Raw genomic sequence first — 15,896 nt, 5'->3', positions numbered from 1 at the left:
ATTGACAGCGGAAACGGTACACACGTGTTTTGAGTCTTGCAGGTTTGAAGGTTGAAGAAGTACCGGGTAGGTCTCTTGTCCATCGCTCGCTGGAGAGGGTCACCAGGACGGCGTGTTCGTGGGTAAAGCTGGGTGTGAGCAGCACTGCAGCGCAGACATGGATCCCATGAAGGCACAGCAGCTGGCGGCGGAGCTGGAGGTCGAGATGATGGCTGACATGTACAACCGGTAAAGACAAAACAAGCTAACCATTAAAGCCAGCTATCTCTAATTTATGCAACCTTTCTGTAAGTAGTAAAGGAGTCTCGTGGCCTTCGTTTAAATCGTCTCTAATAAACTGGATATGCTGTAACAAAGGGGCATTCAACGGTAAAAGGTTAGCTACGCTTATTAGAGATGTCCCTCCGTGATGCTAGCACCGCAAAGCATGTTACACCGGATTAACGTAGCGTAAACCTGCGATGTTAAACATGAGTTTAAATAGATTTAAGTTGCAGCTAAAGTTAGCATTTGCTTTAAAATTTGCCTTTCCGGTACGAAAGCCCATTGCAAATGGATGTATTGCCCTAGCGTGTACTGATGGCCTTTAAATACCCTTTAATGTTATTATAGTGATGCACAATACTATTAACACTTAATTTCAGAATGGAATGGGAAACCGTTTAATACACACTCGGGTGTTTTAAAAAAAAAAAAAGAAAAGGAAATGCAATAAAATGTTTCTCTGTCCTCACTTCCTTGCTTCTTGATAACGAGACTGTCTTAACGTAAAGGAGAGCAATACTGGTCATTGTTGGCTCACTAACAGACCCCCGGGACTGTCTGACGTAAATGTAGTTTAACCATCACTAGTGGGACTACTGGTTCAGAGCAGCTGTACAGGTGTCATTTAAGCTGCTACAGTATCGGGGTCCTGGTATTGTGCATGCTGGTTCACCGTCACACTGGGACAATTAAATAGAACAGAGGTACTAACCTAACACTAAGACAAGCTAATATGTCTGCTGTGGAAAAAGTCAAACAGTCTTTGTTCTGGGCTTTCTTTCCTAGTCTCAGGCACATATATAGTGTTGCTGCCTCTCACTCGTCGTTTCTGATTATTAATGAGTATTGTCCCTGTCAAATAAACAAACACAATAAAGTCAATTCAAGTCCAAATCTAAAGCCCCGCTTTGAATTGGGTAACTCTCTCTGGGGTGTTCCACTCAACTGGTTAATAAATGGGTTAATAAATGGGTTAAAAACAATCAATTTATAACAATTTTCCTATTTGTTTTTTTTCAAACAAAAAATGATGCGGTCTAGAGCGGCAATGATTTATCAATTAGTTGATCGACAGAAATTGAATCAGCAACTTTGTCACATTCAGTCTAATGGCCGAGTTTCTATCAAGTATATACTCCGAACATTAAATGGATTCAGCTTCTCAGACGTGAGGATCTGTAGCTTGTTCTACAGTTAGCACACTGCACATGTGTTTCTGTGTGACTTTTGGTTCAATAAAACAAGACATTTGATGACATCACCTTGGACTTTAGGACACTGGACATTTTTTTTTGTTTAATTTTGTATTTTTTAAGACACTTTTTTTTGTATCGCTTAAATAGTAAATTAGTTGATTATGAAAGTAATCTTTGCAGTTCTAATGTCGTAATAATAAGTTGCTGTAATCACATTCAAACTCTACACATAGTTGCTTCAAGCTATTTACATGTTCAAGCAAGGTTGCACTACATCCAACATGAAATCGAGTGACTCCAGCAGATGGTGCTGTATAGTTTTACCAAGTTGCTTTGACCAAATGTGCGTATTGATGGGACATTATATTAAGGTGTTTTAAGCATAATAAAATAGCCTGGTAAATGTGTTAACACATGCAACAATATTCCAGTCATTACACGCAGTGTTTTAAAAACCCGACCGTATCCCGGCTTCCTTTCTTCGCAGCATGACCAACGCCTGCCACAGGAAGTGTGTACCGCCAATTTACAATGAGCCAGAGCTGACAAAGGGGGAGTCTGTGTGCTTGGACCGCTGCGTTGCCAAATACCTGGACCTTCACGAGCGGCTAGGACGCAAGCTGACCGAGCTCTCCATCCAGGACGAGGAAATGATGAGGAAGGCATCTGTGGGAAGTGGATAGACTCTAATGAAAGGCTCAAAGTAGAGCATTGTGGGGGATTAAAAGGTTATGGGTTATTGAGTGGGTTAGGGTTTTGTTTGGGAAATCAATAGAGTGTGAAGAATAATGCTGTTGAGGGTCCACGGAGAGAAACTGCAGTTCAGGATGAGACGTTGGATGGGGCTCAAGGAATCACCGGAGGACCTGGTGGAGCGACGGCACGAGGACGTCTAGAAACGGCTCACTGCTCCACCAGCCTCTCTGCATGCGTCTGAGTTTTTCATTCAGCTTGGCTCGGTCCTCAAGAAGTCACCTGATAATTGAGTGAAAGGAGCGAGGCTGTGTAATATCTCTAATCCATGCTCTGTGTCTGTTTTTAGCTGCGTAGAGTCCCAGAAGGGTGCTGCCTCTTCTGCACAAACTCAAATACTGGCAGGTTAAAACAAACACTATTTACATTTAGTATTTGTTCCCACATGACCCTTTGAACTTGGGTGAATTCTTTTATTTTTTTTGAAAGTGGGGAAAGTAAACATGGGCCCTCTTCATAATGTTGCAACACAACATGGTAGTCAAGTCGACGCGTTGTTCACAATTACAAATTGTCTGTTATGCAGACAGGGTTCTTTACAATACCTTGAAATACAGTAACTCAAATACAGATGGATGAGGGTATGTGCTAAATGAATTATGTATGGCAGTATCGTTTGTCCTTTTTTTAAACACAAGACTGCATCGTTTACTCTCTTTCAGGCCTGTGTTGGATTTGTCAGTAAACTCGGATACAGACTACCAGCCAGGTCGTTCCGGCTACACGGACGTGTGATGAAGATAGATTTAACTCGATACTTGTGCAGACTATGTTGTGCTATATGTGACTGGACCATGTTTCTTTTTTTGTTTTCATGTGCTAACCGCTGTGTCAGTGACGCAGCTTTTTATCTGCATATTGGAGAAGCTGCACAGTGTGTCGTTATTAAGAACTCTAATAAAACTGTCATTTATTTTAACATGAGTTTTCTTTTTTTAATGCGGGTATTTAAATCTTAATCTCTGTCCCACCCACTTGTTTTATTCTCGCACTGGTGATCCAGAGAAGGAAGGGTTTCCTAAATGTGTCTGTACCTTTAAGAAACAAAGGGGCCGGTTGAGATGAGGAAGTGAAGACGACTGACTTTCGTTTCCCTCACGAAACTTTTATTTATACCTGAACCTTGTACATCGGAAAGGGGAACTGACGGCTGCCGAAAACAAAAGCGACACAGTCACAGAGGTGGTGTATTGTGTTTCTGTCAAAGCCGATGCACAGACTTTTCATCCCGGTGCCCGCGTGGAGCCCCGCGCGAGAAACATGGTACGTGATTTTCAGGGTGTTTATAAACGCTAAAAAGAAGCGTCTTGTTGTTTGGTAGGCGAGTTATCTCATGCCGTGTGTGTTAAAATAGTTATTTAATAAACCTAGACTGTGGCTGCAGCTAATCTAATACCGTTCAAAATATGACTTACATGAATATTACAGTAGAAATACCATTATGACAAAAAATAAAGCATAGTGACGTTGATACAATTACATAATCTCAGACGCACTTTTATTCCGATATTAACTTAATTAGTTGTATCGGAAACTTAAACTTTTATAAACTTTTATAGGTCATGCTGGGGAAAAGTTATAACTCAAATATGTAGGGGAGAGCGGGGTAATGTGAGACATTTTTTACATTTGCTCCTCTCTAGGCGAGCTAAAATGATATACCAGCAAAATCTACACATTTCCCATTAATTCAGGATGTTTCCTAGCAATGGAAATGATCAGAATGTCTTCAGGACAAAGGGCAGTGAAAATATGATTGTTTTTAAAAAACACTACCCCAGTTTAGGGGTAAAGTGAGACAGACCAGAGAAATCAAGGGGGTAAAGTGAACCAGCTGGGGGTAAACTGATCCACTTACTTTTTCCACTTTAAAACTACCATAACAACACATGTTGTAACAGTTAGAATCTTGACAGCTAGATTGACAACCACACATTCCAAAACTAATATCGGACTAGTAACAGAATCATGGGGATTGGTCAATTAAGCACATTTTTTCAAACATTTGAAAGTAACTCCGAACAAAATCATATACAACATAATATAATTCAAAATGTTTTAATTAACATTCAAATGACAGATAGAACCAGTTAGATTAGAACACAGTCATGGGACCATAATCAGAACCAGCTAGAACAGCCTGGGACTCAGAACACAGGACTAGACCCACCTGGATTAGAACATCAGCCTCATACTCTATAACAAGACCTACTCTACATTCCAGCCCTGAAGGTTACAGGGAAAGGTGAAGAGTTGCTCTCTCCGTGTGGTTCCTCCAGGCCTAGTTAGAAGGCTATGTGCTAGGAAGCTGCCAAACCACTCTTCTCCTAAAGAGTGGAGAATTCATTATTATAAGATTTGGCTTTGTGGCAAGATCAGTTGGCCTAAGTTAACCTACAGAATCATGTGATCTCTTGCACACCCTAGCCTACCTGCACATTGTTTCTCTGTCCAATTGGCAGGGACAGGGATATAGTTTTTCTCTGCATATTTAAATGCCAGTTCACGGCACTTAACTGGAGCAAGGCCATGGAACTGGTCAGCTAGTTGTTTCAAGTGTTTGGCAAGCTCCTCCTCCATCTCATCTGTGAATATTCTCTTTGCCTCAGCTACTGCACCCCAGGCTACTGATTTTACTTCCCCTTTCTCTTTTTTCTTTATGAATCTTTTGATGGTTGTCTTGTCAATATTTCTATCCCTTCCAGCTTTTCTTAAGGACTTCTTTCCTTGCATGACCTCAGCGGCTGCACTCTCCTTCTCTGCGAGGGGTGTTTGGCCCAAGGTTGTCTCCCTGGTGTAGTTTCTTGGCATGATGGCTTTTCTACAATGTTTATGACATTAAAAATAAAACATATGTAATGTAATATTACACTAAAATATGTTTAAGACTAAACTTAACTTGTGCTTCATGGTGGGGTAAAGTGAGACAGTGCCTCACTTTACCCTACAGCATTTGTCTCACTTTACCCCACAGCTACCATTTGAGAAAAAACAACATCTCTTAGCAATTCAGGCTAATCTTCAGCTAGCATCAATCACATGGTTTTATATGTTGGAAGTTCATCAACATGTATGATATAAGTCTTTCTACCTGAATCAATTTGCTTTGACACAACAGTTGATTAAGTTCACAGCAAGAAAATTTACTTTTACATGCAAAAAACACATTTTTGTGAAAAAACATATTTACTACAGCACCAACTTCTCCTTCATGGCAAGGGGGGAATGGGAGGGGCTTGAAAACATAATGGTCACATGACCACAAATGTGTTCCTTTGCCTAGATACAGGGGGTGTCTCACATTACCTGGTGTCTCACATTACCCCGCTCTCCCTACAATGACCCTGAGAATGACCGGTTTATGCTTCGTGTTGCCTTCATGTGTAGTTGGCTTTAAGAGAACTATGTGGTGTGTCTTACTCAAATTGGGGAACACGTGGAAAGGGCTGGACGAATATTCAATATGATAATTTATTGTCTTTTTTATTTTATTATTTTCTAACCCCATATTTCTAGATTATTTCATATTTCTGTGTGTACTATATATATATTTGAAATATCTAAAATATGGCTTTATGTACTTTATGGAGGTGTGTTAATGCACATGTTATTTGCTCTTCCTCAGAAAATGAGAGGTTCTCAATTTCAAAGTCATTTTATTGATAATTGAGATTTATTTAGCCTAAGATTGTATCTGAAATTTATAGTGTGGTCTGTGAAAACAAAAACTTGTAAATGTAGTCTCAGTAGCATGTACGGTAAGATATTTGACAACCCTAGCCCCTACAGGTAACTCATAGGAATAATATTACAGTGACGTTTCAGTGAGTGATTGGTTGAGCAGTGAACCGTCTAATAAACCAGTGTACTGCTGCTTTTGGTCACTAGATGGATGCATCTGATCGAGAAGAGTTGGTCGGGGATGCTGATCAGCCTGTAGCACCTCCCAATGGCGTCATCAATGAACTGCTGCATGTGGGACAAGAAGGCAACATGCAGGGCCAGGTGAACTCCCTGCTGTATATGTCCAGTCTCTGTGGTTCTCAGGTTTCCATTGAAAGATACTCACTTCTTCTTGAGTATGATAACATCTTCTTTATCAAACAGTTGCATAACTTTTAGTCCTTTCTTTCCTCAGATGGAGGAGTTGCTGGGCCCGCAGGCAGAGTACAACGAGGAGGAAGAGGAGAGGAAATACTACAGGAGGAAGAGGCTGGGTGTCATCAAGAATGTTCTTGCTGCCAGTGTTGGAGCCACGATTGTGTACAGCGTGTACATGGGTGAGTTCGATTGGAGCAAATACACTGAATGGACACAGAAAAAGAGAGCTGCAGAGACTCTAATATGTTCTTTTGAATCTATTTTTGTCTGTGTGAATGGTGTGTGAAAGGCCTACTGCAGATGCAGCTGATCCTCCATTATGATATGACTTACCGTGAGGTGAAGTACAGCAACCTTGGCCTAGAGGACATCGATCGCAAGATGCTGATGGGCATCAATGTCACCCCCATCATAGGCCTGCTGTACACTCCTGTACTTATCAGGTAGACGCACACAAACATAAAGAATAAAACATGTCTTTTATCCGCGTGTCCTTGCTCTGCCTGTATGTACTCTATGACAACAGTTAGTGCTGGGCAACGATTACAATGTTTAATTGCGATTAATCTCATTGTTATGGCAAAGTTCAATAATGAATTCAAAAGTAGTGTATTGTGCACTATTTTGAAAGTACTGCTATATGAACAAAGGTCAATAACATTTGGTGTAAACACTTTAAACACATCAGGTTGTTGTTAGCAGCAGTGTTCTCTTCACACAGCAGCAGTTCTATCTCTTCACTATCTGTGCTCAGTGTGTGACTGTGTGTGAAACGTTCCACTGCTGTGCAACAGGAACAACATGTTTCACACGTTTCATCTACATGTGTGTCTTGTGTCTTCATGACAGTCAGAGCATGTGATGCAGCTCTACTGTTCATCACTATGATGCTGTAACTCAGAGGTGATGATGGTGACCCAGCGATGTCCAGTAGTCTCCAGTGAGAGCAACAGCTGTGATAATAACGCGTTAACTTGCCCAGCACTAATAACAATATATACTATATATAATGCTATATATCTCTCTCTGGAAGGTTTCTAGGCACTAAGTGGATGATGTTCCTAGCTTCAGGAATCTACGCACTCTTTGTCTCAACCAATTACTGGGAGCGGTACTACACCTTGGTTCCATCAGCTGTAGCCATCGGCGTGGCCATTGTGCCGCTCTGGGCCTCCTTGGGAAATTATATCACAAGGTGAGGCCGCGACAGGGTGGGCGGATGAAGGTGTTTCATAAGAAGTGGAAGCTTGAACCTCAGTACTTCATAGCACACAGAGCGTACTGAAGGTCGACCAGCGTTCTCAGACCTCAGGGGACAGCCAGCCTCAGATCGCTGCTCTCAGCTTTACTGCAACAACATTATACCTGCATTTCAACTTCACTAACTCAACTGTTTCTCATATGATAATGCCTAAAGATAACTTTATAACCACCTTAACCCTGACTCTAAACATCACCATTAATATTGACCATGTCTAACAACCATCAACGCTTTGAAACAGACTACAGGGCTGAACTAACAGAGAAGAACATTTCTGCATTGTCTTTATTTAACAGAGGGCCTTTTCTCACCTACCATGTTTCGTCCGGACTTTTTACATTTTTATTTGGTCTCTGATCGAAAATTACAGGATTAAATTAAACCTACCGTAATCTGTATACTGTGTATATCTTCTGATGGGCCACAGATTGTATTTGCTTAACGAACAGAATATTTGTTATTTAATCCTTTATTTAAACCACTAGTTTCATTGAGCTCCTGTCCTTTCCACGAGAGACCTATGTACACGAATACACATACAGTGTAAGATATTAGTTCAAATAACCCTAACCCTCAGTTACAAAGGAAAACCATTCCAAATACTTGAGTATAGTATTTTAATATCTTCATGACAAATGAGAGATTTTAGTTTCAGTCCACCTATTCATCTATGCAAGACTAAAAACAACAACTACCAGGCAGTTTGTTGTGCAGTGCTGGGGAGCTCACGCTGAGATGATTTTGTCACCACTTGTTTTTGTTTGTTATTTTGCATTGTTTTGTTTTTGATTCCCTGGAGACGAATTCTGTGATTTCTTTTCTTTTTTTTTTCTTTTCAAGTAAAGAGATTTTATAAAGTTGAATGCAGAAAGAAACAGAACATGGATATGTAAGGCATACCTCTTATGCACTCCTACTATTCATACAGCACATCTTAGCTGTCAAGGGTTGAAGTTTAGGGAGCTTTGAGGCGGATAAGTATTAAAACCTCATACACCGAGGCAGGGCTCATGGGACTGCATGGGCTTATAGTCGGTGCACAAGTGAATCCGTACCCATCCATGTAGACTTTAAATTAACACCTGATGGTACAGTATGTTTGCTTTCATGAATGTTTTGTGAAATTGTTCTCTCACTCAAACACATGCAGGATGGCGCAGCAGTACTACGAGTACGTCAACTACAAGGAAGACCATGTGCAGGAGCAGAAGAAGCTCCCTAAGGGAGCGTGCCACAACTACATCATTGTCTTCCAGTCAGTCTTCTACATCATCTTCCATGTGAGTCTTCAGCCAGCTTTTGTTCGCTTCAATTCATTTCATGTTGTGTGCAGTGTTCAACGTCGGAACATAAGTTTGCACAGCTGCAGAAAGTAATGAGCACGATCATTTCTTCTGTCTTTTCATGGTCAGCTGAGTTTCGTCTTCGCGGAGTTCCCCATGCGCTTCGTCCTCAACGACTACCTGCATGAGAACCAACACATTCTCTTTAATGTCCACTCCTGCGGTAAAGACTCATGTCACTTCACTGATTAATGATTACATACTAATTATTGCAAGACAACCTTTTATAAGGATTCAGTTTATTTTGTCCAATGAGATATAGGTAGACATATCAGGAAGTACACATCAATACTTTCTTGTAGAGCGTTAGATGAGAGGATTGATACCACTCTCAGCAACTGGTTACCTTAGCTTTGCACAAAGACTGCAAACGGAGAAACCGCTATCCTGGCTCTGTCCAAAGGTATAAAACAATCCACCTTCCAGCATCTGTAATGCTCACCAAAGCTCTGGCTCCAGTCTCTATGCAAAGCTAAGCTAACTGACTGCTGTCTCCAGCTTCATATTTACCGTACAGATGTGAGAATGCTATTGATTTTCCTATCTAACTCTCAGCAAGAAGGCGCATTTGCAGTTCCTTCAGCATTTTTTTCACTCATTGTGAATGTTCCACAAACTCTACTCATTGTCAGCCTGAACAACTAGCTGGTGAACATCGTGGTGCATCCAGCAGCTGGTGAACATCGTGGTGCATCCAGCAGCTGGTGAACATCGTGGTGCATCCAGCAGCTGGTGAGCATCGTGGTGCATCCAGCAGCTGGTGAGCATCGTGGTGCATCCAGCAGCTGGTGAGCATCGTGGTGCATCCAGCAGCTGGTGAGCATCTTGGTGCATCCAGCAGCCAAACAATCAAATATCTTTTTCTCAGGAGTTGGTGAAAACTTGCTTTGGGAACCAGACAAATCTGCAAGCTCATGTTTTATTTGCTGTGACAAATGCGTCTAGTCCCGCTGCGCTTTTTAGTTTTGTTTTAAGTTTTTGTTTCATTTACCTGAATCAAGTTTGTTAATAAGAACAAAAAACACTCTGAAAAAACACTCTTCTTTCTTCACCGTCTTGCATGCAATAGAAGTCCATGTGTTAGGCTAGTATATTTGTTTCGTCCAATATGTTTAAGTAGGCAGCAACATGCTGAAGGAAACACGAGTCGGCCACAAAAAGCTGATGTGAAACAAGTGAAGTGCAACACTTCTGCTAAACTGAAATGTTTTTCCTGCCGTGCTGAACTTGGATCTCACTTCTGGCAACATCACTTCCTTTTTATTGTAAACATCAATAGGAGGAAATATAACGGTGGAGAAGTTCCCATCTCCATCAGATGTACATTTGATTCAATGCTTCCACACAGTCAGCAGTGGAAGAAGGCATTATGTTTTCGGGTTGTCTGTGATATCTCAGGAACGTCTGGAGGGATAAATGTCCACCTGGACTTAGGGTTGAACTGATGGTGGTCAAAAGTCCCTCTGACTTCATCAATCACATTTTTGGCCAGAACTCAAGAATACATATGCTAATTATTACAATTTCCCACAAATGTCTAAAAGGATAAAATGATGAAATGATGACATTCTGGACAGACATGTATGTAAAGTGCAACTGCATTCAAGCTCTCTAAAGCAGCGATGACGTCTCAAGTGTTCCAGGCTTCGGGTCTATAAAGGTGTCGGACTGAGACCTGTTGCTTGTTGTGTCTCATCGCCTCCTCTCTAATGGTTGAACTGTCCTCTTCCTCTGACAGGAGCAAACATTAGTGGAGTGATCCCCGGCTTCAACACCACTGTGCTTACCAACCTGCCTCGCTCCATGCTGCTCATCCAGGTGGAGAGTGTCCTCATGGGCTTCGCCTTCCTCGCCATGATCATCGTAAGATCCAAACTCCCCGACACACACACACACACACACACACACACACACACACACACCCCCCTCTGACTCCCTAGAAGTGTGTTTAGGTTGTTTATTTGTATTAATATGACTGTCTTGTGTCTTTCCTGAATTTCTGTAGTCTTGGAAATGAACAGGAAATGACTGGTAGGGAGCGATGTTGATTTACCTTGAACTAGAAAGTTATACCGAACCAAAGTGTATACACACTAAGCTTTGTGAATAAACTAAAACACAGCTAAGACTGTAATTGGCTCTTTATTAAGCTATTCGTTCATCTATTTTTTATTTAAGGAACATACATTTCTCCTAATATACAACATAATTATAGTATATTTAAGAGTGTAAAGAAGAATTAAACATTAGGGAGGAGTTACTTAATAAGTGCTTAATTATTAATAAGAGCAAAGAAGATTTTTAACAGTTTTAGTTGTAAACCAAAATGACTAAAACACAGTAGATTTAAGGAGAACTGCATTACAGACATTACAGACATTACAGTCATTTAGCTTTTATCCAAAGCAGCTTACAATTCAGATTCTATCACATTCACACCGTAGGCTCAGCTACGGGAGACATTCTGGGGTTAAGTGTCTTGCTCAAGGACACATCGACATGCGACTAGCGGAGCCGGGGATCGAACCGTCGATCCTCTGATTGAAGGTCGGCCCTGCTCTCCACTTAGCCACCGTTACTGCAAAGTCCACTGATGATTCTTTGTGGGTTTGTTATCATTTGTTAATATAAAAATATAGATTGGAGCAGCTTTAAAGTAAGAAGTATGAATATGTTTTAGTCTGTTCAGGGCAGGCACACGGCTTGAACCTATTCCAGCATGCATCAGGGCAACCGGTCTGACGCTTTTACCCAAAGCGACTTACAATAAATGCATTCAACCATGTGGGTAAAACCCAAACGGTGCAAGAATCATGCAAGTACAGCAACTTCATCAAATATGCTGATCCACTTTTAGTGCTACATTTATAGATAATACGAGACAGAAAAAAGCTTTTCTTTTTACAAACAAACTCAGATTCACACATTCGTACAATTTCCGAGGAAGTTCTATCCGTAAAGGTCCGTCTGTCAGCTGAGTGGAAAGCAGATGGCTAACCTGCCTTCCCCAAGTACTGACATGAACCAAACCGGTCTTCATGTCGGTGCCATGGGAAGAAATCCAGAGTGTTTGTATTGAGTCATTGATGTTATTTCTCCACCGACCGTAACGAGTGAGGGGAGTCTGCCTGGAGCTCACAGACAGACGGGTTGCCTTAAACGATCAATGTAGATATGGTTCGTGTGGAGTGATGCATTTAATAAAATGGAAGCGTATCTGTTCTTTGAGAGGCTTCTAAAAATGCTTCCAGTGGGATTTGCAGTGCTTCAAAGGGATACAAAGCCTTATTCAGGGCCATGTTGGAGTTAGTTATTTAGTTCTACAATATGCTGGACCGACCTTCCTAATGTGTCAAGGCAAAGCATGTACAAACCATGGCAATCATTCATAATTATTCAAAATAAATTGATACCCACAGTTCCTTGTGCTGTGTGGTGCTGCCTACCGCCCGACAGAAGAAATCGACCTCCGCAGTATTGGCTGGGGAAACATCTTCCAGCTGCCTTTCAAACACCTGCGAGACTACCGCCTGCGACTGCTCTGCCCCTTCTTCATCTACAGCGGATTTGAAATGCTGTTTGCAGTCACTGGATTTTCCCTGGTAGAGCAGAATAGCCGTCACTTGCATTGCTTAATTGTTTTTGTCAGGAAATATTGAAAATATATGCATTTCATCTAATTTCTTTCTGTCTTTCCCTCCACAGTCCTATGGCGTCTGCGCTTTGGGCCTGAAAAAGCTGTGGCTCCTTATAGTAGTCTATGGCCTCTCCTGCTCCGTATTCTCTTCCCTCTCCCTTTGCCTCCTACACCTCCCGCGCTGGGTGTGTCTGGTGGGGGGCGCTGCTGTGCATGCAGTGCTGCTGGTGGTGCTCCTGGCGTTTTCTCCACCTCCTAAAAGTCCGGAGTATCTGGGCCCTCTGCTGGTGATCTCTGTGCTGTGGGGGCTTGGCACAGCTCTGAACAAGACGGGCGTCAGCAGTGAGTAACGGCTGTGGTCGAGGTGTTTTGTCGGTACGATACTGTACACTGACACGCGTCTCCTCTCTGTGTGTGTCAGCTCTGCTTGGTATGCTCTACGCTGAGGAAAAAGAACGTCTGGACTTTGTCTACACCATCTATCACTGGTGGCAGGCCATCGCCATCTTCATCGTCTACCTCTGGTCCAACCTGCCAATGAGGGTATGATGTGTGTGGGTTTACAGAACGATAAATGTGTGTTTGTGTCTCTGGTAAAGCAACTCTAAGAAAAGACGGATCATTTGGCTCCACATTGTAAAGGAAAAGTTCCTACTTATATCTTTCATGGCCTATTTCTGTCACTCTTCCTCAGGCCAAACTCTCCATCCTGTTGGCCACTCTACTGCTGGCCTGCTACTGTTATTGGGTGATGGAGCGTCGGCTGGCCATGAAGGTGCCTTTCAGACTGCCTCGCATCCCGCGGCCACGGCACAAGGTAAGCAATCTCTGACTGATTCAGCCTTCACAGCCCAAGAAGAAGGGATACTGGAGATTCTATGAATTTATTTTTCATTGAAGCCAATTATGTTAAAACCATCACTGCTGTGTGTGATGTAGCTCCCAGAACCAGTCAGTACAGGTGCTGCTATGTTCGTTTGTTTAAACATTATTCAGAAATAAGCATTCTTTGCCCGTTTGTAACTGTTTTGTTCCATATATCTAATTTCAAGTCAATTTCATGGCTATTAAGTTAAAAAGCCTTTATCTCCTCAAAGCTTAGACACTCTCAACTCTAATGGGTTTTGCTTATTGTTACATCATTTGGATGTTTCACATTCATCTGCTGAAGGGAGAGTTTCTGTGTGCTCGCCTTGAATCTCTATTTGTGACGTGTGCGTATGAGCATGATTCTGTGACATCACATCTAGTTTGGAGCCAATCATAGTCAAATATGTAATGTGGGAATTTAAAACCTCGAGTGCACATACACTGAGAATACATGAAGCAATACAATATATTTGCTTTTGATAGGAGAAGGTGGTCAAATATGTTGTGCATGTCGGAACACGTCGGTGTAAAATCACACTTGTATAACTTCCATCTTGCCACTTGACATGATAAAAAGGTAAGCTTTCAAACTATAGATAAATTAGAAGTTTTGTTGCTATGGTTACCTTGTTTGCACATTGATTCAAAACACGGTTTAAATTTTTAACCAGAAGCAGAACTAAGTTTTAGATGTTGCACTATAACTTTAATGACCAGTTAGAAACAAGGCCGTAGTATACCAGCAGTGCTTTACACTCATTTGCCAGTTTATTAGGTACACCGAGCTCAAACCAATCAGTCTAATTATACAACAGGCCTGCAGTACATCCTCACTTCATGAAGGTTATAATGTTTTAAAGAGGTGTTGATTATGATCATTTTGGAGGATGTAGTCTGTTGAACTGCATTGTGTTGTACATATTATCCTAAACCTTTAACAGTTTTGACAACAACTGAACGGTATGAGCTTCATGAAAGGAGCTCTTACGGCGGCCTGAGTGTACACGCTTGATAGAGTAAACGGAGTCGGCCTCTGCGTCTTTAGGCTGTTTCTCTTTGAGCTTGGTGCTTTCCTTCACTGCCAGGGAAAGACATTCATGTTTTAAATCACTGGCCCCGCGGCCACCGAGCCCTACATTTGATGAACAAAGTACATTCATGTTGGCACAAATTTAAACGTATGTAAAAACAACACAGAAAAGGCAATTAAGGGCAACTTAACACAGCCTTCCTTAAACGTGAATAAAATGAAAAGGCAAAAAAATAAACATATAGAATTATTTGTTTAAATTGAAATTTCAAGTTCTTATTGGTATCGTACAGATACTCCTCATTTCACTTTCATGAATCAGCCGTCCCTGTCCTCCAAAGCGTCACTGACGCTCGCTCGTCTTGCGTTCTGTTCGGACACGTAATCTCATTAAGACACGCAGTCTCATTCTCAAGAGACCGTGCAGAACTTTGGTGGCCACAAAGTCATGTTTTGTAGCCATTGGTTAAAGTCAAACCCTCACTACTGCTGTGAAGTTCATTGTTCTTAAACTCCAGTTTGGTTACTTATAGAACCGAAACTGGGGCCTCCTCCTGGAGCCTGACCCGGGAGGGGAGCTTGCTATCGAGTGTCTGGTGGCCAGGCCTTGACTCAAGGGGCCCAGTTCTACACAGATCTCTCAACATGAAATCTGGAGTGTGGGGAGATTTGAACTCCTGCTACCAGCGATGTGTCCTGCACTCTGGAAAAAATCCTTCAGCTGTGCGAGTCAATACAATCTTATTATAGTCAGAGCTTTATTGTTCAACATTTTAACAGGTGAGCAAACTTTTTCTCCTCCGCCATCAGTATAATATGTAATTTGTGTTGGCAGGTCAAAGGTTACCGCTACCTGGAAGAGGACAACTCAGATGAGTCAGACTCTGAGAAAAGTGTGGAGGATGACGAAGAGGAGGAGCACGAAGAGCATGTGGCGGAGGAGATGGGAGCAGAGGACGGGGAGGAAGGAGGCCAAGACGCCGGGGTCCAGGGAGTTGACTCACCCAAAGCCAGGAGGAGGGGGGCCGAGGGTCACCGCCACAGACGGGAGGACGCCCATGTGAAGGAGGGAGTGAGAGAAGAGCGTGAGGGAGGTTGAGAGAGGAGACAAAGGAGGAATGAGGGAAGATTTTGGACAGAATGTTGACAAAAATGTGAGATTAGCTGGACGCTGTTGTGATTATAGTTGATTATCAATCAAAGCTTATGCCAGAAATAAAAGCTTTTATTTCGCGTGGAAAATATGAATGAGCACAACAGCATCCAGAAGAAAGGCTACACAAATTGTAAATACTATATTTCTATTTAACAATAGCTAGAGCCGTCTGATCCACATACTGGATAAAACACGACTAAAAATCAAACACAACTGGAAAGCTTCTGTTGTGGCTCATGTGCACCAAATGTGCTGATGATCATAGAGGTCATTTTAAAAAGAGCA

At 42.0% G+C, this 15,896-nt stretch overlaps 2 protein-coding genes across 2 annotated transcripts; both read left to right on the top strand.

The window, feature by feature from the left end:
• The first annotated feature begins 13 nt into the window (after window positions 1-13).
• timm10 (translocase of inner mitochondrial membrane 10 homolog (yeast)) lies at window positions 14-3,132 on the top strand. Its single transcript, XM_031864427.1, has 2 exons — window positions 14-228; window positions 1,948-3,132. The coding sequence occupies exons 1-2, from the start codon at window positions 158-160 to the stop codon at window positions 2,141-2,143; spliced, it is 267 nt and encodes an 88-aa protein (XP_031720287.1). The 5' UTR covers window positions 14-157; the 3' UTR covers window positions 2,144-3,132.
• Window positions 3,133-3,214: 82 nt separating this feature from the next.
• unc93b1 (unc-93 homolog B1, TLR signaling regulator) lies at window positions 3,215-15,633 on the top strand. Its single transcript, XM_031864425.1, has 13 exons — window positions 3,215-3,476; window positions 6,102-6,218; window positions 6,352-6,493; window positions 6,604-6,757; window positions 7,348-7,509; window positions 8,726-8,855; window positions 8,988-9,081; window positions 10,657-10,781; window positions 12,338-12,520; window positions 12,624-12,897; window positions 12,977-13,098; window positions 13,250-13,372; window positions 15,291-15,633. Exons 1-13 carry the CDS (start codon window positions 3,474-3,476, stop codon window positions 15,552-15,554), a joined length of 1,893 nt encoding a protein of 630 aa, XP_031720285.1. The 5' UTR covers window positions 3,215-3,473; the 3' UTR covers window positions 15,555-15,633.
• The last annotated feature ends 263 nt before the right edge of the window (window positions 15,634-15,896 follow it).

The sequence above is a fragment of the Anarrhichthys ocellatus genome, unplaced genomic scaffold, assembly GCF_004355925.1.
Source record: "Anarrhichthys ocellatus isolate YVR2014 unplaced genomic scaffold, GSC_Weel_1.0 scaffold31, whole genome shotgun sequence".
Taxonomy (NCBI): Eukaryota; Metazoa; Chordata; class Actinopteri; order Perciformes; family Anarhichadidae; genus Anarrhichthys; species Anarrhichthys ocellatus.
Note: the sequence above shows the minus strand (reverse complement) of the source record. Positions and strands in the feature narration are given on the sequence as shown.